Raw genomic sequence first — 27,573 nt, forward strand, 5'->3', positions numbered from 1 at the left:
AATACTGTGATTGGTCACAGCTTGTCACATGGTACAAGGCTGTTGTGAATAGCCCTGTACCTCGTGACCTCTGTGATCTTTCACCGATTCACACGTAGTAAGCAATGATGTCAGAAGTGACATCTTGCTTACTACTCTGCATGTGATCACTGATTGGCCAGTGATCACATGATCAGGACCTCCCACAGAGGTCCCGTACAGTGATCGGTATTCTGGATCGTGGTGCACGGACAGCCTAAAAATGCAATGCCATTTATGAACGGCAACTCGCTCCTGCACTGCCCCTGTCCGGCCGTTTATATACATGGGCCAGACGGGAAGTGGTTAAATCAATGGAAGACATTCGATCAGCACTGGAAATAGACTCATAACATTCCCTTTTTTCCCAGTTCACACAGAACAAATGTGCGCACTTTCACTAGGCAAACATTTTATAAATTCACCCCGTGGTGTTTTTTTTTTCCCTTGGTAGCCAGCTACAAGATCTACCGTTTAACAATCCAAGTACGAAACATCAGGAAAGTAGCGCCTTATGTGAAGATTTGCCAAAACTTTATTGCTCTCTGATGCGGAAGACATTTTTTAGCTTGGATAGGCTCCGTTCTTGGACTGCAGAACACCTTCCCTTTATGTTGTCAAGCTGAGAAAAGGGGGGAGGTGTTTTTTAGTGCAGCAGACGAGAACTGGGCAGGGGTGACAACCCTACTTGGGATTTCAGTGCAGCAGAGGCAGCGTTGTCAGCTGTTTACAGGAAATTGGGGGACTCTCTGGATTTGTGGCAGAATTAACAGGTATTTATTGCACTTGCAGGATTTTAGAAGGGTTGAAATATGGGGAAATGTGCATGTTGGAGAGATTTATTGATATTTGTATTATATTATATTATAGACATACAGTACTTCAGGACAGTCCTAGCTTAGCACTGTAGGCAGCAAAAGAGGGAACGCCGTAGGAAATGGGCGGAGCTTAACCCCTTCACGCCGGCGCCTCCCGGCTATTTAAGGGTTCCAGATTCTGGGAGGCGGGGCGGGGTTTAGGGACATGTGACACGCCGTCACGGCGGTCACATGATCGGGAAAGATCTCGATCGAAAGAGGAGATCGGGACCTTTCCGTGAGTACAGGACATGTGTGCTTGGAGCACGCAGGGCGCGCGCTCTCAGCACATATGTCCTTTTTTTTAATAGAACACAAATGTGCGGCCGCTCGGCGTCTAGGCCCAGATGACGGGAGGCTGCACGTTCGTGTGCGGCCGGCGTGAAGAGGTTAATCAATGCTGATTTGTGCCATGGCAGTGTGGTCTCCAAGTACAACCCTCACAATAGGTCACCTTTTGTAAAGTACCCAAGGCTTCCTCTAGTGCGAGGGTGTCAAACTGGCGGCGCCCCGGCTGTTGCCAAACTACAAGTCCCATCATGCCTCTGCCTTTGGGAGTCATGCTTGTAACTGTCAATGTTGCAATGCCTCATGGGACTTGTAGTTTGAATTAAATTTATTATTATATTATTTTTTATGATTATTTATTATAATTTATGATTTTGTGTTTCAAATGTTATCCTACCCGGGATGTTTTCTAGACTCTTGTTTGGACAGATTTCAGTGAGTTCTTCCTAAGAGATACAGGCCTACAATAAAAAAAACATATTTCCAATTCAGGTACCGCTTTGAGCACATAAATACTGACATAATCAGACTGCTAGGGAGGCTACGCCCGAAAAGCTAGGAATCCATCATATCTTGTGAGTGTGGATATAAGATGGGAAACAGCTCTCATTGTTTGAATACTGTGTGAAGTAAATTAGAGAACGTCCTGACTGACATTATGCAGTTTGGCCACAAGTTGTCACTGTTTCTAACACAGCCTCAGACTGCATAGCTATTTCTATATTTAATAAGGGGTGGGGTTTTCTCAAGGAGAGTGAACAGGAAGAAAAAAAGAGAAGCCATACTGGAGAGAGAGAGAAGAAGGCTGAGTGATCGGAGAATCCGTTGCCATGCAGCTGTGAAGACTGCCCTCCATAATCAGAAATCCCATTGAGTGAAGCTGATGGTGTTCAAGACGCTAATCCTGTTCAAAGAGGGGAAGATTTGCTGCCAGGAAGCTGATGAGGACAGAGGAGCAAAGCAACATACATTGCTGATAATATTGCATGCTCAGTGGAGAGACATTGTTCTGTTCAGAGTCACCAGCGGATGCAAAGCAGACCCGGGTCGGTAAGATCGTTGTGCCCGCCAGTAGGTAAATTACAACACCTTCTACCTTCATCCATCAGGAGGCGCCGTGCTGTGCAGCACAAGGGTCTCAGCCTTTGAGCTGGGTGTATGTAAATTTATTGTATGTTCCCAGCATTTGTGGTTGTGTTTATTTGCCACATCTAAGTAAAATTCTGTTGTGCCAAAAGCTGGTGTTGGGGTTGCTTTCCTCGTTCGTGACTTCACTGTATCCTGGGGAGCCCACCCCGGTACACGGCTTACATGGAAGACACAAGGGAGGGTCCACTGAGCACTTCATGGTGTTACCATCCTTTGGTATTTGAGGAACAGGATATAGAATACATATTTTTGGACTTACCTTTCTTTGGCACAGATTTCTTTTATTGGAGCACTTCATCCTGGATTTTTGAGGATTGTGGACTTCATTTAAATTAATTATAATTTTTTTTTTGTTCTGTTACTGAATATTTTATACAGCATACCGTGCCCTGCCTAGGGTGTCCAGATATCGCCCTGATGTCAGCCCGTTGTGTCCCCAATGCTCAGGCACGTCGGGCACATTTTATCATTCGATATGGACATGCCCGGCTGTACAGGTTTTTCGGTCACAAAGTATACAATTTTTACATGTTTGGATGGGCTCCTCTCTCCAACTAGACCCCAAACTGTGTTTGCTTGGCCTCCTTCCCAACCAGGACCAGGGGTGGACTGACCATTTGGAAACTCGGGCACTGCCCGAGGGCCCGGGGTCAGTAGGGGGCCCCATAAGATGCCCCTGGTACCTTTTTCATAGGCTTTTTTGAGTTTGGACAAGGACACAGGGGCCCCATGATCCCCCTATTGCCCGGGGGCCCCATGAGTTGTCAGTCCGCCCCTGACCAGGACACCATATTTCTACACGAGACCCTTTAGTTCTAGAAAACTGAAAGTACCCAAGGCCTGGTAATAACTCAGAAGTAGAGGCATCTACTGTGGTGCCATCAGAGACGGTGATGTGATAACGGAGTACTTACATAGAAGGAATATCACGATTTTCAACAAAAAGGAAATCAGAAGAGAGACAACCAGGATGCAAGCCTTTTGAGTGGAACTTGCCGTGTCTGGAGAACAGATAACAATGATTATTGACTATGAGATCACGATGATGACCTTTAAGCATTTTTATTTTTAATGATCAACCAATCACATCAGTGTGCCAGAGGAGCTTACACTCTAATGTCCCCCACAGTCACACACTAATATTATTGTACAATTACATAACTCTGACACACAATGGTGTATTTAGGTTTCGTGTTGCCCTAGGCAACACAAAAATTGGCTCCACCCCCCCCACGGAGAGACCCTGACACCGACCAACACCCCCCCTCCCCCACAAAAAGAGCCTGACACCGACCAACACCCCCCTCCCCCACGGAGGGACCCTGACACCGACCAACACCCCCCCTCCCCCATGGAGAGACCTTGACATCAACCAACACCACCCTCCCCTACAAAGAGAGCCTGACATTGACCAACAAGATCCCAGCCCCCCCCCCACCTGAGATTGCCTTCCACTACCACCACCCCCCATACACTTTTTTTTTTTTAGCCCATTCAAGACCATAGATCCATCCCAGTACCCAGAAAGGGAATCTCCTGTATATCCAGGAAGCTACACCCACCAAACCCTTTAAGGAACCTCTGGCTGATTTAGATCATGGTAAAGCCCTGGAATTATCTGGAGTGCCACTTACCCTTCAGAGGGAGGATTACCTACCACCTGTTCTACCCTGATCTCCTTGAGAGGACATCTGGATCTATATCTATATGCGCATTTATGTTGCGCATCTGGTGAGTGAGCAATTTTACTATATCCATTTGCACAAGCACCGGAATACCATTGAAGCAGGCACCTTCAGAGCACTATTGTCACTTTTGGAACATTTCTATATATATTTAATAATCATTTATCTATGAACTTCATCTACTTCATTGTTGAGGCACCTTAAAAGAATATATTTTTTAGCGCTGCACTGTGATTCATTACCGCCCATACACTGGCAATGCCCCCCCAGATGCTGAGGGAGAGAAGACACTCACCTTCACAGCTCTGGACATCCCCGGGAATAAGAGTCAGGCTCTGCATACACCATCAAGCAGCCGCAGTCTCTCTCAGATCCCACCTGTTCCCCATGCTGTGCGTGTCTCCCTTCTTCCATCCCTTCCTTTGGGGGGCGGTGCTGCCCCCATGAAAAATGCTGCTGCCCCCTAAACGATGCAGCTGCCCCCCTGCAAAATGCCGCCCTAGGCAAATGCCTTGTGGAAAATACGCCCCTGCTGACACATACCACAGAGCTGTATAGAGAACACTGAACCAGTCACATTAGTCTCTGTACCAGAGGAGGTTACAATCTTATTTTCTTACCAACCTTAGGGGATGCCCAAGGGAACTTTAAACTTGAGAACACCTATGTACAAAATTGTGGATAGCAACAGTCTCTTCTTGAAGAGTTTTAAAAACTCCTCGGTGTACCTCCTCAAACTTCAGATGAATCCTCTTCTTCACCCAACTGCCTGAGGGAATCCCTGAGCAAGGGGGCCCAAGAGCTGCCAATGGAACAGTCCAAGATGAGAAGCTAGTTGGGTATTATACTTGACCACCCTCTCCCCTTATCTGGTCCAGGGGGGTGTAAGACTCACACTGTCCTCTCCTGTTAGCTTGATGGATTGGTGGCTGCTTTCAGGCCTTACTGGCTTGTTCCCTGCTGCACAGGATGTCCTCCCTTGGAGACATTGAGGCAGTGGAGATCCTCCTCTCCAGCATCCAGCCTGTAGGTAGGCTCCCCTCCCTGGGGGCCTCCTCCCAGGCTCACTCACAGGCTGACTCATCTCAGGCTGCTACTCAGCCTCTATTTAAAAACTAACTAGCTAAACCTGGAGGGCGTTACATCTGCAATCACACTGTAGAACTAGTTTGGGAAGAAGCAAATCAAACTAATTTTTAGTTCAGCGCCTATATTTTAGTTTAGGTTAGCACTTTGACCATTGACTAAGAGGGCCATTGCTATCTGTGTCCTGCAAGGAAGATCTTCTCTCGCTTACTCTCCAGGTTAGGGGGGTTAAACAAAACAGAAAGAGAAAAAAAATCTTTAGGGGTACATAGACAGAATTTCAAATAGGACATCCATTCCAGCCCTTCCCCCACTCTGTCCAAAGCTTAAAGAGTTTAGTCTACGTCAGACTAAAATTGCATTTCACCTATTGAATGAAACTGCTTCTGCAGCCCTTGTGGAAGGTTACACTTAGACGAGGAGAACTTAATACTTACACTGAAGGGAATACAAGAAATATATAACTGCAGGAAATGCCAGGGACTGTATCACCTCCAGAAAATAACAGAACGACTGATTCATCTGTATAGCAATCATGTTTCTTTCATTACCTGGAAAACAAGATGTATACTAAGTCATGAGAGAGAGAGATGAGAGAAAGAAAGACAAGAGGATGGAGAGAAAGGGGCAGAGGATGAGAAGAGAGGAGGAAGAGAAAGACAGAGAAAGAAATGTGAATGGGAAAAGAACGAAGAACTTCGGACAGGCCCGTGGAGTCAGACAGGGCTGTAGTCCAACTCTCTTCAATGTACATCAATGAACTGGCGGCAGCTCTAGAATTCTCCTCAGCACCTGGACTAACTTTACACAACACAGAGGTGAAGTTCCTGCTGAATGCGGATGACCTCCTACTACTGTCACCAACTGGGGAGAAGCCTACAAGACAGCTTGGAGGTGCTGGGGAAATATGGTGCAACATGGGCACTACCCATCAACCCAAAGAAAAGAAAAAGTCACAGTGTTCTGAAGGAAGAACACAAATCAAATAAAGAGTTTATCCTTTACATTAACAACTGCAGTTTTGATTAATCCAGCAGCTACACATGCCTTGGCCTACAAATGAATCAATAAGGGGGTTTCAAGCCAGCTAAAGAGGCTCTAAAAGACAGGTCATGCAGAGCCTTACATGCCATCAGGAGACAACTGTACCACCCAGGGGTGGACTGACCATTTGAGCACTGCCCGAGGACCTGGGGTCAGTAGGGGGCCCCATGAGATGCCCTTGGTACCTTTTCATAGGCTTTTTTGGGTGTGATTTGAGTGTGGGCGAAGACACAGGGGCCCCATGATCCCCTATTGCCCAGGGCCCCATGAGTTATCAGTCCACCCCTGGTACCACCTAAAATCACTGGTAAGAGTCTGGCTTAAAATCTTTGACAGTGCCAGTCATTACCCTAATCTTTCTTTTTGCAGTGAAGTTTGGGGGCCCTGTTACCTATCAAGAGCCATCCAAATGGGACTCCAGCCCAACAGAAATATTTAATCTGGAATTCTGCAAGCACCTACTCCAAGTCCATCAGAGCACCTCCAACAGAGCTTGCTGATCTAAGCTGGGCAGATTTCCCTTACGGCTCAGAGTACAGAAGAGAAAAGATCATACTGGGACCACCTACGAAACAGTAGTCCCAACTCATACCACCATAATGCCTTACTGACCAATAAGGACCACTCCAAACCATGTGTCCAGCACTTTGCGTTTCCAAAACTCCCAACAATGCGGCTGATGAAATTTCATATGAAAGGTATAATAAAAACCTCAGAGAACAGAGAAGTAAAATAAAACCAAGAACGAACTGCTGCATCACTACAAAGACTACAGCCTGGCCCCCTACCTGGAGATACTTCAAGATCCCAAAGTCTGTATAGAGTGCCCACAACCTGGAGACTGAATTTGGATGGCACAGACAGACTACAAGACCAAGAAAAGTAGACCGTGCCAGTAATGTGACCAAGGTGTCCTGGAGGATCGGGAGCACTTCCTGCTACAGTGCCCCATAGACTCATCAGACACTCTTCCAGAGAATCTAGTCTCTCATTCTGGACTTTACTTCAACAGAAGAGAAGAAAAAAACTCCAAGGAGAAGAGGAGCTAGCCTTACAGTATGTCAGAGCATGTCATAGACTTAAGAGGGACTTGAAAAACTCAGGACTTATAAACCCTTTACATGGACTTACCCCCCATCCCCTTTATATTAGCCTTTTATTGCTCCCCAAAATTGCCCTAGGAGTTATTCCTTCCCTACTCCTCTTCCCATCCAACCCATGCAGATTCCTCAATTGCTTCAGCAATGCTAAAATTCCTGCCAATAAAGCTTATTTGAATTTAAAAGAGAGAAAGAGAGAGATTGGTAACTCACTTTTATAATATATCCAGACAAGAGCAAGGAACCAATGAATCACTGTAAATAAGGTAGCAGTCATGAATATGCAGTCTGTTCCATGTATACCTTCTGGAGAAAGAAAGAAATTATAATTACCTTGTGCTTATACGACGCATTATGGATCCTCATTTACTTACATTTTATTTCATACCATTCACATCAGTCTCTGCACCAGAGGAGCTTACACTCTAATGTCCCCTCCCCCACAGTCACATCAGTCTCTGCACCAGAGGAGCTTACACTCTGCACCAGAGAGGTTGTGCTGCAGTTGTTCTCCCTCTCCAGACACTAGGGGGCCAGGCCTGCTCGCCTGGCCCCAGAAACATGGCCTCTTCTGGGCTAGGCTCAGACCATGCTCCCCCTGAGGGACCCAGCTTGCCTTCCCATACTTCAGCTACACCTGAAGACCTTGGCTGTGGCCCTAAAAGAGGGGAATCCCTCCCTGTCTTCAGAGAGCGGGTTGCTGACTATCTGGTGAGAATCGCAAAGGGGAGGAAAAGTTGATGAGTCTGAAAGCTGACTATAAGAAGAAGAAAGTACTCCATGATAAGTCATGGAGCAGCAAGAGGCAGAGTATGAAGCCGGAGATGAAGGGTTTGGAGGTCGCCATTAAGAAGCAGCAGAATCTGGTAAAGACGCTGAAGGAGAAGAGCGGAGCTTTTAGAGAAAAGTTCCGGAATGAGGAAAGGTTCCGGAAGATGAAGGGAGACTCCGGTAAGGATCCAGCATCGGCGGTGGCAGTACGGGTGGAGAGCGAGGAGGGGGTCCTGGATGCTGCCCTTGGTGTCCCATCCACCTCAGGATCTGCTTCCCTGGAGGAAATGTCAGCCTCTGCTTCCCTCCCTCCACAGCAAGCTGGAGGAACAGCACAGGAGGTAGAGGAACATGGCGGAGGGCTGCTAAAGTACATTGAGCAATTGGAGTCTTCCCTAATTGGAAGAACCTTCCGCTTTTCTGGGGACTCTGAGGATGACGGTGAGGACTCTGTTCCTGGTCCTGTAAAGGAAAAAATGACAGAAAAGCCACGCTTTATTAAAAGTGCCAGTTTGGACTCCAACATGGACAGCCATGTGCACTGCAGAGTTTTGGAGGGAAATCCTCCTGTGTGCGCACAGAACTCTGCTGGGAAGATGGCTGCTGTGCCTGCAGGACTGCACTCTGCTGGGACTGTGGACTCTGATACCAGGAACCCTGTGACTGTGGACTCTGCTGGGGGGAAGGTAAAGGGGGGATCTGAGACTATTGCTGGACAATCCCTGCAGATGGCTGCAAATGCAGCAGAAAATGGTGGGAGGGAAAATGTCAGCAGCACTCTGAAAGGTGTTGCTGAAACCCAGGGGAGAGTGACCAGGAGTGGAAGGCTTTTGCCTAAGAGGAGTATGTTGGGGGAGGGGGAGACAGGAGCATCTGGTGTGAGTGGGTCTGCTGGGAGCAGTAGTGCCACGAGTGAAAGGAAACATGTGGATGATAAGAGTGCTTGCAATGCTGGAAAGGGGAATGCCTGTGTGTTGGTGGATGGAGTGACTGCTGCTGCTGCCTCTGATGGTGGTTTGCAGAGCGGGGGCTCTGAGGTTCCTGCAACCATTGGGCAGGGTGCAGCTTTAAGGTCCACTACAACTAATGCTGCAAATAAGACCAATGCTGGGGCTCTGGCTGGGAGGAGGGGGGTCACATCATGTTGTCAGCTCTGGGGGGAGGTCTGCTGCAGGTCTGCCATCTGCACCCCTATCCTTCAGGAGGAGGAATTTGGTGCAGCTCAGATGGGAAGGTGGGGGTGCTCCCCCGGTCAGGAAGTTGGTGGTGGACAGGATTTTGGAGATGGGGTTTAGGGCGGATGACATCTTTGCCTTGATCAGCCCTGTAGGATCCTATGAATATGATCTGTCCTTTGTGCGCCCCGAGTCTCTGGATATATTCTGGGAGAAGTATGAACACATGTATAAGGGTCTGCCGGAGTGGAAGGGACTTGTCCCAAAGGTTGTCTCACGCTAACCTCTAGTGAAGACGGTCACCATTCTAGTACGGAATGAGTCAATTCCTTCTGCTGACTTGGCTGTCTGGCTGAGGAGATTTGGGGAGCTACTGACCCCCCTGAAGAAGATTGTGGATGAGAGAGGGATATGGACTGGTGGGTGGTCGGTGTGGATGAGAGAGGGATATGGACTGGTGGGTGGTTGGTGCAGATGAGGCTGTATGTGTGTGGGAATGTGGTCCAGCATCTGCCCTCCTCAGCCTTCATTGGGAAGGATAGGATTGTGGTATTCTACCCTGGACAGCCCAAGCTCTGCAATAAGTGCGGTTCTCGGGGTCACTTTGCCTCCTCATGTCCAGAGATGAAGTGCTCTCTATGTCAGGATCTGGGGCATCTGGTTCTCGGGGTCACTTGGCCTCCTCATGTCCAGAGATGAAGTGCTCTCTATGTCAGGATCTGGGGCATCTGGCTAAGGATTGTAACATCATCAGGTGCAATCTGTGTGATAAGGTTGGCCATTCGTACAACCGGTGCCCTGAGGCCATGCACAACCAGTCAGCTTTGGTGGAAGAGTTTTTTCGTCTGGACATGGAGGAGGCAGAGGAGAGGGAGGCTGTGCCAGGGGTCCCCAGTGTCTCTGTCCCTGTGGTCCCAGTGTCTGATGGTCCCTCTAATGTGTCATCTCCTTGTGTTGTGCCCCCTGAGTCAGTGTCCATGGCTGTTGTGTCTGATCCTCCTGTGTCAGTTTTCCCAGAGGTAGTGGGGGCTGTGGAGGGAGCTGGACCAATGTGTATGGTTGCACCGACCCCCCCCCCCCCTCCCCGGCGTCTGAGGGTCAGAGGGCGTGAGGCGCTGGGGGGTGGAGTGAATGATGGTGGGGGTGTTGTGGTGAAGGTTGGGGGGACTGCTGTGGTGAGTGGAGAGAGTGGGGTGGATGATGTTGTTGGTGATGGTGGAAGGGAAGGGGAGGGGGCTTTGCGGTCCGGTTTATCAAATGATGATATGGAGTGGTTGGAGGCAAAAAGGAAGTCTGGGAAGAAGAAGCGGAAGAAGGATGTGCCTGTACCTGACCCTGGGAGGGTGGAGGTGTCAAACACTTTTGATGTGTTATCTGAGGTGGAGGATGAGGGATCTTCAGGTGATGAGTCTGTGGTTTCCATGGAGGAGGAATCACAGAGGACTATGAAGCGTGTAGGGTCTCCAAGTAGGGAGGGGGGTAAGCAGGCTAAGAAACGGGTACCTCGATCATCCTGATGGCGGTTCCCACTCCTTTGAAGGTGGAGACCATTAATGTCGCCAGCATAAAATCAGTAAGCGCTCGTAACATGGCCTTATTTTTGCTCAGCAGGTTTGATGCTGACATTTTCTTTTTGCAAGAGACCAGGTTGTCCAGTTTGGGGGATGTTCATATGGCGAAGAAGGAGTGGAGGCGCGGCCCCTCCTTCTGGTCTCTTGCGGCCGAGCCTTACACTGGAGTTGCGGTACTTTTTTCTGGAATGGTAACCTGTCGGCGGATAATTGAGGTAGAAATGGGGAGATGCATGGTCTTAGACATCTCCATGGGGGGGCAGGACCTGCGCCTGATTAACAACTATGGGCCCCAGACAAAATGTGACAGGAAATGCCTCTTCATGAAGATCAAGCCTTTCCTTTTCACAGCCCAGCAAGTTGTCTTCGGTGGTGACTTTAACACCGTCACTAGGACTAAGGACAGGAGAGGGACCGGAGTCAGGCTGGACTGTGACGGGTTTTTTTTAAACAAAATAGCTAGAGAGGCAGGTCTGGTTGATGTGCACATTCATTGCTGCCCAGACGACACGGGATTCACTTTTCAGCGAGGTTCTAGTCAGAGTAGAATAGATAGGTTTTTTTTAAAGGGGAATTCCGCCTTCTCGGCACCAGTGTGTCAGGCGGTGGAGTTTTCCGATCACTGTATTCTGTCTGTGACTCTGAGTGGCCCCGATACACCACCTAAGGGGAGGGGTACCTGGAAGCTGAATTCGGCACTCCTGGACGATGAGAAGGTGAGTCAATCCTTTGAGGATTTTTTTCAGGCACAGGTATCCATCATGGACGTTTGCAGCAGTAAGTCCGAGTGGTGGGAGCTTACAAAACGAAGGATTGTTGGGTTTTTCAAGGCCATAGGAAAAAATAAACAGCTTGATAAGTATGTCACCTACCAGCGTGTGCGGAGGAAGCTCGATCGGCTTGTCTCGAATAATGGAGATCCAGAAGCGATCTCTGAGGTTAAACTCTTGCTCAGGCAGTGTCAATATGACAGGCATGCCTCTTTGGTTCTGGAGAGGGATTATGGGAAATATCACTCGCCTGACCCTTACCAGAATTGCAAACAAGGTAAAGCAGTTAAGTCAGTTGTAGGCCTGGTTGACAGTACGGGTTCCCTGACAAAGTCCAAGTCAGGGATCCTGGAAACCTCCAGGTCATATTATGCTGACCTCCTGGGTAGGAGGGACCTCGATCGGGCGAGCATGTTGGGTTTTCTGGACTCTACTCCAGGACTGGGAAATGGAAGTTCTCCTGTGAGTTTGTCAGAGGACATCACGGCAGATGAGGTGGTGAAAGCTATTGATTAGCTTGCCATGAAGAAGTCGCCTGGGCCAGACGGATTGACAGCCGAGTTTTATAAGCACTTCAAGGTGACTCTGGCCCCATATTTGGTGGAGGTTTTTAATGGCTGTCTGAGAGAGGGTTCACTCTCTCCCTCCATGCGACAATCTGCAGTGATTCTTCTGTCAAAGGGTAAGGATTCCTCGAGAATTGGCGGCCCATTAGCCTTCTCAATGTTGAAAGGAAGATATTGGCAAAAATTATTTTCTGGCGTTTATCGTCTGTTGCGGGCAATTTACTTTCTCGCCATCAGCACTGTTCGGTTCAGGGAAGAAGCACTTTTTCAGCGGTGTTAGCTGTCCGGGAGGCCCTGGAGCGGTGCAGGGCTGCAGGCTGGGGAAAGTTCCTGCTGGCATTGGATCAGGCCAAAGCTTTTGATCGAGTCAATCATGAGTACCTATGGCTGCTTCTTGGCAAGTATGGCCTGGAGGGGGGCTTTATCGATTGGCTAAAGACCTTATACAGAGGGGCTGAAAACTTCGTGCTTGTGAATGGTTGGATTGGACGGCCCTTTGAGGTTGGCTCAGGTGTGCGTCAGGGGTGTCCTTTGAGTCCTCTGCTATATGCGTTTGTAATCGATCCCTTCATTCGGAGGTTAGAGAGTGGACCGTTGTGTGGAGTTCCTTTGGACATTCCTGGGGGGCCCCCTCTGAGGGTCGTGGCCTATGCTGATGACGTGTATGTTTTCATCTCCGGGACGCAGGAGGCAGAGGAGGTGGTCTCGGTGATGGAACAGTATGCTGAGGCATCTGGCTCAAAGATCAATCAGGATAAGAGTGAGGTTTTCTGGATGGGAGAGGAAGGCGAAGGCTTTACCCTTCCGGACGCCTTCCCAGAGCCCCAGCAGGAAATTAAAGTATTAGGCATCAGATTTGGTCCCGGTGAATACGGCCTTGCAAATTGGGTAAGCAGGCTACAAGATGCCGATGCCAAGGTGGCCAGCTGGAAGGATTGGAAACTCTCTTACAGGGAAAGGATTGACCTGATTAAAACTTACCTGATCCCGGTATTTCTGTATGTCCGCTTTGTCTGTGTTTTGCCAGTGTCTCTCTATGTGAGGATCTACAGTTGTTTCTTCCAGCTGTTATGGGGGCACAAACTGAACCTCATTAAGAGGTCTGTAACCTACCTTCCCAGGCGGATGGGTGGCCTAGGTATGGTCAACCCGGTGGTTTTCTTTTCTCTGATGTTTTTGAAACATAATTTTGGTAGCATGCTGGCAGAGGAACCGCCTGGGTGGGTTGGTATTTTTCAGTCCTGGTTTAGGCCTTTTCTATGGAGCTGGGAGAATGGTGGGCCAGTCAAAAGCCTGAGGGTCCAACATGGTAAGCTCCCGGCTTATGTTGCCCCATGTCTGAAAATGCTTCGGCAATGGCGAGTGACGGCGGAGGAAATTAAGTCTCTTCCTAGGAAGGCCCTTGAGAGGAGGGTTGTTGAATCTGCCTTTAGCGAGCCATTGGCCTTGAGGGATTGCCCAGGCCCGGTTATGAGGGAGGGTCTGCGTTTGATGAATCTGGAGAGAATCCCTTTAAAGTTCCAGGATTGGGCCTGGCTCTCATTGCATGGCAGACTATGCGAAGGGCAACCTGAAGCATCGCTCTGCAGAGAACCGTGGTTGTCCAAGAGTGGAGTGCGGTGGGGTGGAGGAGACGATGGACCATTTCTTACTTCAGTGCCCCTTCAATATAGATGTCTACAAGCGGGTGGGTGGGGCTCTGGGGATCCCTTTCCTTTCCCACTTGAGTTACGCGGAGTGGTCTTACGGAGCCTTTCAGACTCACCGGGACTTTGATTTTGAGACACTTTTTCTAGTTAGCTTAGTAGTCCGTTACTACACGTGGAATGCACGGTGTCAGGTTTCCATTCGCAAAAAAGTCCTTACTGTCGAGGTGATGATAAACAACATTCTGGGTGAGGTTGGGAAGATTCGGGGTCTTGAGAAGGACAGGTGGCGGCCGGGAGCCTGGACAAAGGCGTGGAGGAATGTCAGGTCCCCGTAGCTGCTGTCTGTCAGTCGCTGGGGGCGTGGCTTCTCTTTCTGTCCTTTCACGTCCCCTAGATTTTTGTAAGAGCAGATTTTTGGAAAAAGGCTGCATGCATGGGATCAATCTTTCATCGTTCCTTAACCTGAGGGGGGGTTTAGGTGACAGTTGGCTTTGCTGAGATATATTATAAAGATGATAATAATAGTAAAATATGATTGGTTCTGTTTGTTTTTCCCGGCAAAAAAAAAAAAGCAGTTTCCTGTTTTCTATGCTGAAGTAAGCGATTTTTGTTTAATTATATATATTTATTTTATTTATTCTGTATATAATGTAAATATGTTTTTATTATGTTGCTTGTTTGTAAATTTTTTAATAAACAAAAATTTACACTCTAATGTCCCCTCCCCCACAGTCACACACTATTATTATTATACATTTCTATAGCTCTGACATATACCGCAGTGCTGTACAGAGAACATTGAATGACTCAAGTCCGGCTCAGTCCCTGAGCTTCTTACACTCTAATTCAATTACCAGTCATGTAGATATTTAGGAGCACACTGTAGGGATAGTTTAGGAAGAAAAAAATGACACTCTAATGCACAGGTGTCAAACACAAGACCCGGGGGCCGAATCCAGCCATCCAGGCCATTTCATGTGTCCCTTGCACCTCTCCTGAAGGTACCCCTTGTCTTCGCCCCCACCTTGTCTCAGCATTCGGCAGCAGAGAGAAGAATAGAACTCCTCTGCCAAATCCTGCACCTCTCAGTGCAGCTGCAGCACCCCCTCATCTCTGCTTCCCCTGGTCTCAGCATTCAGCAGACTCTGGTAACTGACTCCACTCCTCCTCTGGTCCTCCTCCAGACCCTGCACTTTCTGCTTTCCAGCTCTGCCCCCAAAGGGGGTGCATGGTGATGTCAGGGAGTGTAACGGAACCGGACCCCGCCTGCACTTGGGTATTTCCGTTATAATACGGTTTCCTCGTCTGGACACCATCCAGGGACACCACCGCTGACCATACAAGACTAGTCCAGTCTTGAAATAAATCAGGAAATAGATTAATTTATTTTAACACAGATACAAAATATATACATTCAAGAGAACAATTCCCCCCTCCCTGCATAATGACACAGGGCGGGGCAAACCACATCTGGTGTGGGATTCTTGACGTCTGATGCAATGGGGGGTGGGGTGCTCAGGACATCTAGTCTTACAGATACAACCAGCCCTTTGAGGGCAACCATAATACTGATATGGCCCGCAAGGAAATGGAGTTTGACACCCCTGCTCTAATGTAATCACCCCACCCACAGAAGATAATAACTTGGCGGGAAGGGTGGGGGGAAGGGGGGCAATGTTCTTACTCACGTTTAGTGCGTGTGATGGGAATGGGGGGGCCCATGGAACACAGAGGTGTCTCAGCTCCCCATATCCCTATTATGTGTAAGTCACCCTGTGCCTGTTAGGGGTACAGGGTGGAATGTCCTGATATTGTATAGGTGGGGTGTGGGGGGTTGTTCATTGTTTAATGCCATGTGGTTGTCCCATTCTTCTATTGTGTGTCTTGCTTGAGAGCAAACTATTATGGGATGTATGTGTTTGTGTATTGGCTTGGTGGGGTGTGTTCCCAGCAGCCCTCCTGATGGGAGTGTCTGCTGTGTGTCTCTTGTTACTAAATGTATTGCCCCGCCCTGTGTATACATCTTGTATCTGTGTTAAAATAAAGCAGTCCATTTCCTGTTTTAATACAAGTCTGGTGCTGTCTCGTCTTGTGTGGTCAGCGGTGGTGTCCGTGGATCTGTGTTCAGACACTAAAATACCCTAGTGCAGTCGGGGTCCGGTTCCATTACAGTGCACTTGAGCTATTGAGCTTTGTGAATAATGCCTTTTTTTTCCAGTAAAGAATATATAGAATAGACTGATAAACATATGGAAATTAGCCCGGAGTCCATTACATGTTCCCTTTCATTCTAGGTAACCTCTGTCAGAAATGCTTCACCTACCCAAGTTTTGTGTCTTATAACCTTGTGAAATTCATTGGAAAATGACTTCCCACCCACACACCCCCAACCAAAATCTTCCTCTTGCCTTTGATCGTAAACATAAATGGTGAAAATTAACCATTTGACGCCCGGCCTATGGCCAAATGGCGTCCACAAAAATGTATTACCTTTCCGGAAGGCCGCCATATGGCGTCCTCCCGCACATGCGCAGTTTGTGCGCTTGCAGAGCCATGCAGCGGCGCGATCTGTCACCGGCCGTGTACCTCAGACACGGCTGATGACAGATCTGAGTATCGGCCCCCGTTGCCGGTACCATGTGACCTTGTGTGACCAATCACAGCAGGTCACATGACAGTTGTATACAATGGATGGCTTCATTCATGCCATCCATTGTATACTAGTGCCTAGCTGTGAATGGTCACAGCTAGAGATGAGCGAATCGAAGTATCCGAAGTGGAATTCGAGTCGAATATCGGAAAAATTTCGATTCGTGCCGAATCCGAAAAACAGCCTAATTCGGACGCGCGAATCGAAATTTTTCCGAAAATGGCGGCTGACATGTGCGGCGACGGAGCGGGGATGTCGGGGAAGGCGCGCAGACAAGGCGCGCTGCCCCATAATGCATTCCTCAACGACATGTGATCGCATCAGCCAATCAGCAGCCAGCCAGCCAGCACTGTGTAATGGTCGAGGTATATATAGCGGCCATTTTGGAAATCTTCATTTGCCTGCAGTCATTGAACAGAGGCAGACCGCTCTGTACTAGGGACAGGGACAGAGTTAGGGCCACAGAAACGAGAATTGGGGACAGAGAGAAGTTACTTAGGGACAGAGAACCATTACTCAGGGACACAGACTTGTTAATGAGGGCCACAGAATCGTTATTTAGGGACAAAGAAACGCTAGTTAGGGCCACAGAATTCATACTCAGGGACAGACAGAATTTTCACTCAGTGCCAGAGAATTGTTACTTAGGGCCACAGAAACGTTATTAGGGCCACAGAATTTTTACTCAGGGACAGACAGAATTGTTACTGAGTGCCAGAGAATTGTTACTCAGGGACAGACAGAATTGTTACTGAGTGCCAGAGAATTCTTACTCAGGGCCACAGAATTCATTCTCAGGGACAGACAGAATTGTTACTCAGGGACAGACAGAATTGTTACTGAGTGCCAGAGAATTGTTACTCAGGGACAGACAGAATTGTTACTGAGTGCCAGAGAATTGTTACTCAGGGACAGACAGAATTGTTACTGAGTGCCAGAGAATTGTTACTCAGGGACAGACAGAATTGTTACTGAGTGCCAGAGAATTGTTACTCAGGGACAGACAGAATTGTTACTGAGTGCCAGAGAATTGTTACTCGCACAGACACAAAATTGTTACTTGCACAGACACAGAATTGTTACTCGCACAGACACAGAATTGTTACTCAGGGCCACAGAATTCATACTCAGGGACAGACAGAATTGTTACTGAGTGCCAGAGAATTGTTACTCAGGGACAGACAGAATTGTTACTGAGTGCCAGAGAATTGTTACTCAGGGACAGACAGAATTTTTACTGAGTGCCAGAGAATTGTTACTCGCACAGACACAAAATTGTTACTTGCACAGACACAGAATTGTTACTCGCACAGACACAGAATTGTTACTCAGGGCCACAGAATTCATACTCAGGGACAGACAGAATTGTTACTGAGTGCCAGAGAATTGTTACTCAGGGACAGACAGAATTGTTACTGAGTGCCAGAGAATTGTTACTCAGGGACAGACAGAATTGTTACTGAGTGCCAGAGAATTGTTACTCAGGGACAGACAGAATTGTTACTGAGTGCCAGAGAATTGTTACTCAGGGACAGACAGAATTGTTACTGAGTGCCAGAGAATTGTTACTCAGGGACAGACAGAATTGTTACTGAGTGCCAGAGAATTGTTACTCGCACAGACACAAAATTGTTACTTGCACAGACACAGAATTGTTACTCGCACAGACACAGAATTGTTACTCAGGGCCACAGAATTCATACTCAGGGACAGACAGAATTGTTACTGAGTGCCAGAGAATTGTTACTCAGGGACAGACAGAATTGTTACTGAGTGCCAGAGAATTGTTACTCAGGGACAGACAGAATTGTTACTTGCACAGACACAGAATTGTTACTCGCACAGACACAGAATTGTTACTCAGGGCCACAGAATTCATACTCAGGGACAGACAGAATTGTTACTGAGTGCCAGAGAATTGTTACTCAGGGACAGACAGAATTGTTACTGAGTGCCAGAGAATTGTTACTCAGGGACAGACAGAATTGTTACTGAGTGCCAGAGAATTGTTACTCGCACAGACACAAAATTGTTACTTGCACAGACACAGAATTGTTACTCGCACAGACACAGAATTGTTACTCAGGGCCACAGAATTCATACTCAGGGACAGACAGAATTGTTACTGAGTGCCAGAGAATTGTTACTTAGGGACAGACAGAATTGTTACTGAGTGCCAGAGAATTGTTACTCAGGGACAGACAGAATTGTTACTGAGTGCCAGAGAATTGTTACTCGCACAGACACAAAATTGTTACTTGCACAGACACAGAATTGTTACTCGCACAGACACAGAATTGTTACTCAGGGCCACAGAATTCATACTCAGGGACAGACAGAATTGTTACTGAGTGCCAGAGAATTGTTACTCAGGGACAGACAGAATTGTTACTGAGTGCCAGAGAATTGTTACTCAGGGACAGACAGAATTGTTACTGAGTGCCAGAGAATTGTTACTCAGGGACAGACAGAATTGTTACTGAGTGCCAGAGAATTGTTACTCAGGGACAGACAGAATTGTTACTGAGTGCCAGAGAATTGTTACTCGCACAGACACAAAATTGTTACTTGCACAGACACAGAATTGTTACTCGCACAGACACAGAATTGTTACTCAGGGCCACAGAATTCATACTCAGGGACAGACAGAATTGTTACTGAGTGCCAGAGAATTGTTACTCAGGGACAGACAGAATTGTTACTGAGTGCCAGAGAATTGTTACTCAGGGACAGACAGAATTGTTACTGAGTGCCAGAGAATTGTTACTCGCACAGACACAAAATTGTTACTTGCACAGACACAGAATTGTTACTCGCACAGACACAGAATTGTTACTGAGTGCCAGAGAATTGTTACTCAGGGACAGACAGAATTGTTACTGAGTGCCAGAGAATTGTTACTCAGGGACAGACAGAATTGTTACTGAGTGCCAGAGAATTGTTACTCAGGGACAGACAGAATTGTTACTGAGTGCCAGAGAATTGTTACTCGCACAGACACAAAATTGTTACTTGCACAGACACAGAATTGTTACTCGCACAGACACAGAATTGTTACTCAGGGCCACAGAATTCATACTCAGGGACAGACAGAATTGTTACTGAGTGCCAGAGAATTGTTACTTAGGGACAGACAGAATTGTTACTGAGTGCCAGAGAATTGTTACTCAGGGACAGACAGAATTGTTACTGAGTGCCAGAGAATTGTTACTCGCACAGACACAAAATTGTTACTTGCACAGACACAGAATTGTTACTCGCACAGACACAGAATTGTTACTCAGGGCCACAGAATTCATACTCAGGGACAGACAGAATTGTTACTGAGTGCCAGAGAATTGTTACTCAGGGACAGACAGAATTGTTACTGAGTGCCAGAGAATTGTTACTCAGGGACAGACAGAATTGTTACTGAGTGCCAGAGAATTGTTACTCAGGGACAGACAGAATTGTTACTGAGTGCCAGAGAATTGTTACTCGCACAGACACAAAATTGTTACTTGCACAGACACAGAATTGTTACTCGCACAGACACAGAATTGTTACTCAGGGCCACAGAATTCATACTCAGGGACAGACAGAATTGTTACTGAGTGCCAGAGAATTGTTACTCAGGGACAGACAGAATTGTTACTGAGTGCCAGAGAATTGTTACTCAGGGACAGACAGAATTGTTACTGAGTGCCAGAGAATTGTTACTCGCACAGACACAAAATTGTTACTTGCACAGACACAGAATTGTTACTCGCACAGACACAGAATTGTTACTCAGGGCCACAGAATTCATACTCAGGGACAGACAGAATTGTTACTGAGTGCCAGAGAATTGTTACTCAGGGACAGACAGAATTGTTACTGAGTGCCAGAGAATTGTTACTCAGGGACAGACAGAATTGTTACTGAGTGCCAGAGAATTGTTACTCGCACAGACACAAAATTGTTACTTGCACAGACACAGAATTGTTACTTGCACAGACACAGAATTGTTACTCGCACAGACACAGAATTGTTACTCGCACAGACACAGAATTGTTACTCAGGGCCACAGAATTCATACTCAGGGACAGACAGAATTGTTACTGAGTGCCAGAGAATTGTTACTCAGGGACACCTAATCGTTGAATTAAATAGTATGTCAGACAACATGCAGAGGAGTGGCAGAGGAGGCAATGTTTTAGGAGCGAGCAGACGTGGCAGCAGAGGAAGGGGTCGAGGCAGCAGTATTCGCAGCCAGAGGCCAGTGCTCCCGGTGTCATCCAGCGGTCGTGTCTCCACCGACAACCCTGCCGTCATTGATTGGTTGGCTCGGTCGTCTTCCTCTTCCCAGGTCACCTCTGACACCTACAGCCAACGGTCGGTGGGTACGTCAGACACAACCGTTAGTTGGCATGGCCCGGGAGCAAGCCCACTGAAATCACGTGTCCTCTACCTGCCCCTGTCCTTTGCTGTTCCCTCACCAAGCGAAGTATCGCATGCTGTGGGCTCAGCCCCACTGTACAGTGAGGAAGAGCTAACAGAGGGCGGTCAGGAACGGGGGGAGACATCGGCCTTTTCAGCAGCCAAGCGAACAAGTACTGGCGAGGAGAGTGGCTCGGTAGCCGGTCTAGAGACAGGTCTGTCTCCTGACCCAGACGCAGCCGAGGGGGCTAGTAGTGAGGCGGAGACCCTACTTGATGATGAGGAGGTTGATCGCACTTGGCAGCCTCGTCGTCATCAGGCAATTTCTTCCGCATCATCAGGAGAAGAGGGTGGCAGCTTGGCAGCGAGCAAAACAGTCGGCGGGTTGCCCAGGAGACAGCAGCAGGGTCGCATCAGTGTCAGTGGAGCCAAACGTCCACGGAGTAGAGCACCAGCTCCACTGCAGCCTACCACCACGGCCAGTAGTGGTGCCGGTGCGCACGGAGGAAGTAGCAGTCAGCCAGTGAAGAGTAGCGGGGGCAAAGTTTCCTACTCGGTGGTGTGGCAATTTTTCCTCAAGCCGCCCGAGGAAGTAAATGTAGCCGTATGTCGACTATGTGGCCAGAAATGCAAGCGTGGCCAGGGGGCCCATGTTGGGACTACAGCGTTGCGTCAGCATATGCAGCGTCACCATTCGGTGGCCTGGGAAAACCGTGATAAACATACGGCGGTTCTGCCTGCCCCAGCCCCCGCTCCATCACCCGCTCCGTTACTTGCTCCGTCACCCGACGTCGTCAATCGCCCTCTATCAGCCAGTCAAGGCTCCAACACCTCTGCTGAGGGGAGTTGTCGCTCATTGGCATCTTCCGCTCGTTCAGATGCTCCTTCTCCTGCTACTCCTCTTCTCGGATTCCGTCAACAGTCTTTCTTGGAATCCGTATCCAAGAGACAACAGTTTGCGAGCACGCACCCGACGGTGCAAAAGCTGAACGTCCTCCTGTCCAAGTTGCTGGTGCTGCAGTCCCTCCCTTTCCAACTGGTGGACTCAGCACCTTTCCGAGAAATGATGGCTTGTGCCGCGCCGCGGTGGAGAGTGCCAAGCCGTCATTTCTTTGCCCAAAAGGCAGTGCCAGCCCTGCATTCACATGTAGAAGAGATGGTGGGCCAGTCTTTGAGCATGTCGGTCTCTGCCAAAGTGCACGGCAGCGCCGACGTGTGGAGCTGTAACTACGGTCAGGGACAGTACATGTCATTTACGGCCCACTGGGTGAACGTGGTGCCGGCACAGCCGCACCAGCAACTTGGACAGGTCACGACGCTTTTGCCTCCACGTTTGCACGTCCTTGGTCCAGCAAGCATGTCCGCCTCTACCACCTCTTTTTCCGCCGTGTCCTCAGCCGCCACCCCCGTGCCAAGTCCCATTACCCGACCGGCATATCACATGTGCAGGGCGCAACGGTGTCACGCTGTGCTGCACCTGGTATGCCTTGGCGAACGTAGTCACACAGGGGAGGAACTGCTGAGTGTAATGAACAGAGAAATCGACAGATGGCTGTCTCCGCGCAAACTAAAAATCGGAACCATGTTGACTGACAACGGAAAGAACATGGTGTCTGCTCTGCGTCAAGGAAGGTTGTGCCATGCGCCATGCATGGCTCACGTGTTCAATCTGGTTGTCAAGCGGTTCCTAAAATCCACCATCCCACTGCAAGACATCCTTAAAATGTCACGTAAACTGTGCATGCATTTCAGCCATTCCTACACCGCAAAGAACACCCTCATTGAGCTGCAGCGGCAGAACGGAATTCCACAGCATCGCCTGATCTGCGACGTTGCAACAAGGTGGAATTCAACCCTACACATGTTAGACCGCCTTTACGAGCAGCGAAAGGCCATCACCGATTTCCTGATGTGACAAGCGGATAAAGGTACTCCCCTGTGTAACTTCGATGTCAGCCATTGGCATCTGATGCGTGACACCTGCCGCTTGCTCAGGCCCTTTGAGGAGGCCACGCTATTCGTGAGTCGGCAGGACTATGGGATGAACGACGTCATTCCTCTGTTGCACGTCCTGGAACAAATGCTGTTACTAATGGCTGGTCAGGGTGCGGTAGACGTGGCGCACAGATCTCAACGCCACATGACCCCTGTGGGGGCAGGACAGGAAGAAGAGGAGGAGGTAGAGGAGGACATTTGTGCTCAGGAATTATTGAGTGAAATGGGTGGTTTTTCCACTCAGCGGACAGGAGTGGAGGAGCAGGAGCATCTGGTAGAGGAGGAGGAGGAGGAGACAGAGGACCCAGACGCACCGTGGCAGTATGCTGTGGAGATGGAGGCAGGGAGTCCCTCGCATTCCTTGGCACAAATGGCCCATAGCATGCTCGGTTGCTTGCGTAGCGACAGCCGAATAATAACCATCAGACAGAGGGATGACTTTTGGCTGTCCACCTTGTTGGACCCTCGCTACCGGTCCAAAATGGTGGCCTTTTTCACACCTGCTGAGAGGGAGGCCAAAATTACGTACTATAAAAACCACCTATGTAGTCAGTTGGTCTCTGCCTTTGTGCGCCAACGTCCATCCTCAGACACTGTGGGCCCTGTGCGCTCGCGTTCCGCTGGCATGGCAGCAGGGGAGGGGTGGGGTGGTAGGAGCAGTGGCAGCTCCACCAGCAGTGGCTGCCTCAGTCTGCAGTCGATGATGAGTAGCTTTCTTCACCAGCGCAGTGAGGAAACTACTAACCAGCCGCAGCAGCAGCAGCAGCATCAGGTGGACCTGGAGCAGGAGCTCAAACAACAGGCTTGGGCCTACTTGGACAGCACCCTGCCAACCGAGGTAGACAATCCCCTTGACTACTGGGCAACGAAACTTGACCTTTGGCCCCAACTAGCTGAATTTGCCCTTGAAAGGCTGTCATGCCCGGCCAGTAGCGTGGCATCGGAGCGCGTGTTTAGTGCGGCAGGAGGTATTGTAACTCCGCGGAGGACACGACTGTCCACCCAAAGTGTGGAGAGACTCACGTTTGTGAAAATGAATCAGGCGTGGATTAGTCTGGATTTCAAACCACCAGTTCCTGACACAACTGACTAAATCCGCCATGAATCATGCCTCAAACATGTGCCACTTTCAGGTCTCCTCACACTGCTGGTGTGTTTAATTTTTTGACATAGGGTGCTGGCAGATTACGGGCCTCCTATAGCTGCTGCCAGGCCCCTAATCTGCCATAGGCCCCTATATACCGCCTCCTCATGCTGCTGCTAGGTCCAGAGTCTCTCATGGGTCCCTGTACGGCCTCCCATTGCTGCTGTCTCCATCGCCACACTCTGCTGCCATGTGCCACTTTCAGGTCTCTTCACACTGCTGGTGTGTTTAATTTTTTGACATAGGGTGCAGGCAGATTACGGGCCTCACATAGCTGCTGCCAGGCCCCTAATCTGCCATGGGCCCCTATATACCGCCTCCTCATGCTGCTGCCAAGTCTAGAGTCTCTCATGGGTCCCTGTACGGCCTCCCATTGCTGCTGTCTCCATCGCCACACTCTGCCATGTGCCACTTTCAGGTCTCTTCACACTGCTGGTGTGTTTAATTTTTTGACATAGGGTGCAGGCAGATTACGGGCCTCACATAGCTGCTGCCAGGCCCCTAATCTGCCATGGGCCCCTATATACCGCCTCCTCATGCTGCTGCCAAGTCCAGAGTCTCTCATGGGTCCCTGTACGGCCTCCCATTGCTGCTGTCTCCATCGCCACACTCTGCTGCCATGTGCCACTTTCAGGTCTCTTCACACTGCTGGTGTGTTAAATTTTTTGACATAGGGTGCAGGCAGATTACGGGCCTCACATAGCTGCTGCCAGGCCCCTAATCTGCCATGGGCCCCTATATACCGCCTCCTCATGCTGCTGCCAAGTCCAGAGTCTCTCATGGGTCCCTGTACGGCCTCCCATTGCTGCTGTCTCCATCGCCACACTCTGCTGCCATGTGCCACTTTCAGGTCTCTTCACACTGCTGGTGTGTTTAATTTTTTGACATAGGGTGCAGGCAGATTACGGGCCTCACATAGCTGCTGCCAGGCCCCTAATCTGCCATGGGCCCCTATATACCGCCTCCTCATGCTGCTGCCAAGTCTAGAGTCTCTCATGGGTCCCTGTACGGCCTCCCATTGCTGCTGTCTCCATCGCCACACTCTGCCATGTGCCACTTTCAGGTCTCTTCACACTGCTGGTGTGTTTAATTTTTTGACATAGGGTGCAGGCAGATTACGGGCCTCACATAGCTGCTGCCAGGCCCCTAATCTGCCATGGGCCCCTATATACCGCCTCCTCATGCTGCTGCCAAGTCCAGAGTCTCTCATGGGTCCCTGTACGGCCTCCCATTGCTGCTGTCTCCATCGCCACACTCTGCTGCCATGTGCCACTTTCAGGTCTCTTCACACTGCTGCTGTGTTAAATTTTTTGACATAGGGTGCAGGCAGATTACGGGCCTCACATAGCTGCTGCCAGGCCCCTAATCTGCCATGGGCCCCTATATACCGCCTCCTCATGCTGCTGCCAAGTCCAGAGTCTCTCATGGGTCCCTGTACGGCCTCCCATTGCTGCTGTCTCCATCGCCACACTCTGCTGCCATGTGCCACTTTCAGGTCTCTTCACACTGCTGGTGTGTTAAATTTTTTGACATAGGGTGCAGGCAGATTACGGGCCTCACATAGCTGCTGCCAGGCCCCTAATCTGCCATGGGCCCCTATATACCGCCTCCTCATGCTGCTGCCAAGTCTAGAGTCTCTCATGGGTCCCTGTACGGCCTCCCATTGCTGCTGTCTCCATCGCCACACTCTGCTGCCATGTGCCACTTTCAGGTCTCTTCACACTGCTGGTGTGTTTAATTTTTTGACATAGGGTGCAGGCAGATTACGGGCCTCACATAGCTGCTGCCAGGCCCCTAATCTGCCATGGGCCCCTATATACCGCCTCCTCATGCTGCTGCCAAGTCTAGAGTCTCTCATGGGTCCCTGTACGGCCTCCCATTGCTGCTGTCTCCATCGCCACACTCTGCTGCCATGTGCCACTTTCAGGTCTCTTCACACTGCTGGTGTGTTAAATTTTTTGACATAGGGTGCAGGCAGATTACGGGCCTCACATAGCTGCTGCCAGGCCCCTAATCTGCCATGGGCCCCTATATACCGCCTCCTCATGCTGCTGCCAAGTCTAGAGTCTGTCATGGGTCCCTGTACGGCCTCCCATTGCTGCTGTCTCCATCGCCACACTCTGCCATGTGCCACTTTCAGGTCTCTTCACACTGCTGGTGTGTTTAATTTTTTGACATAGGGTGCAGGCAGATTACGGGCCTCACATAGCTGCTGCCAGGCCCCTAATCTGCCATGGGCCCCTATATACCGCCTCCTCATGCTGCTGCCAAGTCTAGAGTCTGTCATGGGTCCCTGTACGGCCTCCCATTGCTGCTGTCTCCATCGCCACACTCTGCTGCCATGTGCCACTTTCAGGTCTCTTCACACTGCTGGTGTGTTTAATTTTTTGACATAGGGTGCAGGCAGATTACGGGCCTCACATAGCTGCTGCCAGGCCCCTAATCTGCCATGGGCCCCTATATACCGCCTCCTCATGCTGCTGCCAAGTCCAGAGTCTCTCATGGGTCCCTGTACGGCCTCCCATTGCTGCTGTCTCCATCGCCACACTCTGCTGCCATGTGCCACTTTCAGGTCTCTTCACACTGCTGGTGTGTTAAATTTTTTGACATAGGGTGCAGGCAGATTACGGGCCTCACATAGCTGCTGCCAGGCCCCTAATCTGCCATGGGCCCCTATATACCGCCTCCTCATGCTGCTGCCAAGTCCAGAGTCTCTCATGGGTCCCTGTACGGCCTCCCATTGCTGCTGTCTCCATCGCCACACTCTGCTGCCATGTGCCACTTTCAGGTCTCTTCACACTGCTGGTGTGTTAAATTTTTTGACATAGGGTGCAGGCAGATTACGGGCCTCACATAGCTGCTGCCAGGCCCCTAATCTGCCATGGGCCCCTATATACCGCCTCCTCATGCTGCTGCCAAGTCTAGAGTCTCTCATGGGTCCCTGTACGGCCTCCCATTGCTGCTGTCTCCATCGCCACACTCTGCTGCCATGTGCCACTTTCAGGTCTCTTCACACTGCTGGTGTGTTAAATTTTTTGACATAGGGTGCAGGCAGATTACGGGCCTCACATAGCTGCTGCCAGGCCCCTAATCTGCCATGGGCCCCTATATACCGCCTCCTCATGCTGCTGCCAAGTCCAGAGTCTCTCATGGGTCCCTGTACGGCCTCCCATTGCTGCTGTCTCCATCGCCACACTCTGCTGCCATGTGCCACTTTCAGGTCTCTTCACACTGCTGGTGTGTTAAATTTTTTGACATAGGGTGCAGGCAGATTACGGGCCTCACATAGCTGCTGCCAGGCCCCTAATCTGCCATGGGCCCCTATATACCGCCTCCTCATGCTGCTGCCAAGTCTAGAGTCTGTCATGGGTCCCTGTACGGCCTCCCATTGCTGCTGTCTCCATCGCCACACTCTGCCATGTGCCACTTTCAGGTCTCTTCACACTGCTGGTGTGTTTAATTTTTTGACATAGGGTGCAGGCAGATTACGGGCCTCACATAGCTGCTGCCAGGCCCCTAATCTGCCATGGGCCCCTATATACCGCCTCCTCATGCTGCTGCCAAGTCTAGAGTCTGTCATGGGTCCCTGTACGGCCTCCCATTGCTGCTGTCTCCATCGCCACACTCTGCTGCCATGTGCCACTTTCAGGTCTCTTC

General features: G+C 49.6%; 1 protein-coding gene across 3 annotated transcripts in view; it reads right to left on the minus strand.

Moving 5' to 3' along the window:
- Nucleotides 1–27,573, minus strand: part of LOC149435972 (uncharacterized) — a 67,512-nt gene that overhangs the window by 21,074 nt on the left and 18,865 nt on the right. Inside the window, exons 5-8 of one of the 3 annotated variants that reach the window (XM_089662209.1) lie at nt 7,441–7,533; nt 5,521–5,634; nt 3,227–3,313; nt 1,561–1,624 (exon numbers count right to left, since the gene is read on the minus strand). In XM_089662209.1, coding sequence (XP_089518335.1) covers nt 1,596–1,624; nt 3,227–3,313; nt 5,521–5,634; nt 7,441–7,533 — 323 coding nt within the window. In that variant the 3' untranslated portion in view covers nt 1,561–1,595. The remainder of the gene's footprint in view (nt 1–1,560; nt 1,625–3,226; nt 3,314–5,520; nt 5,635–7,440; nt 7,534–27,573) is intronic. The other 2 variants (XM_089662211.1, XM_089662210.1) reach the window with 2 other exon arrangements.

The sequence above is a fragment of the Staurois parvus genome, unplaced genomic scaffold, assembly GCF_062004578.1.
Source record: "Staurois parvus isolate SC_StPar_1 unplaced genomic scaffold, SC_StPar_1.0 ptg001437l, whole genome shotgun sequence".
NCBI classification, from domain to species: domain Eukaryota; kingdom Metazoa; phylum Chordata; class Amphibia; order Anura; family Ranidae; genus Staurois; species Staurois parvus.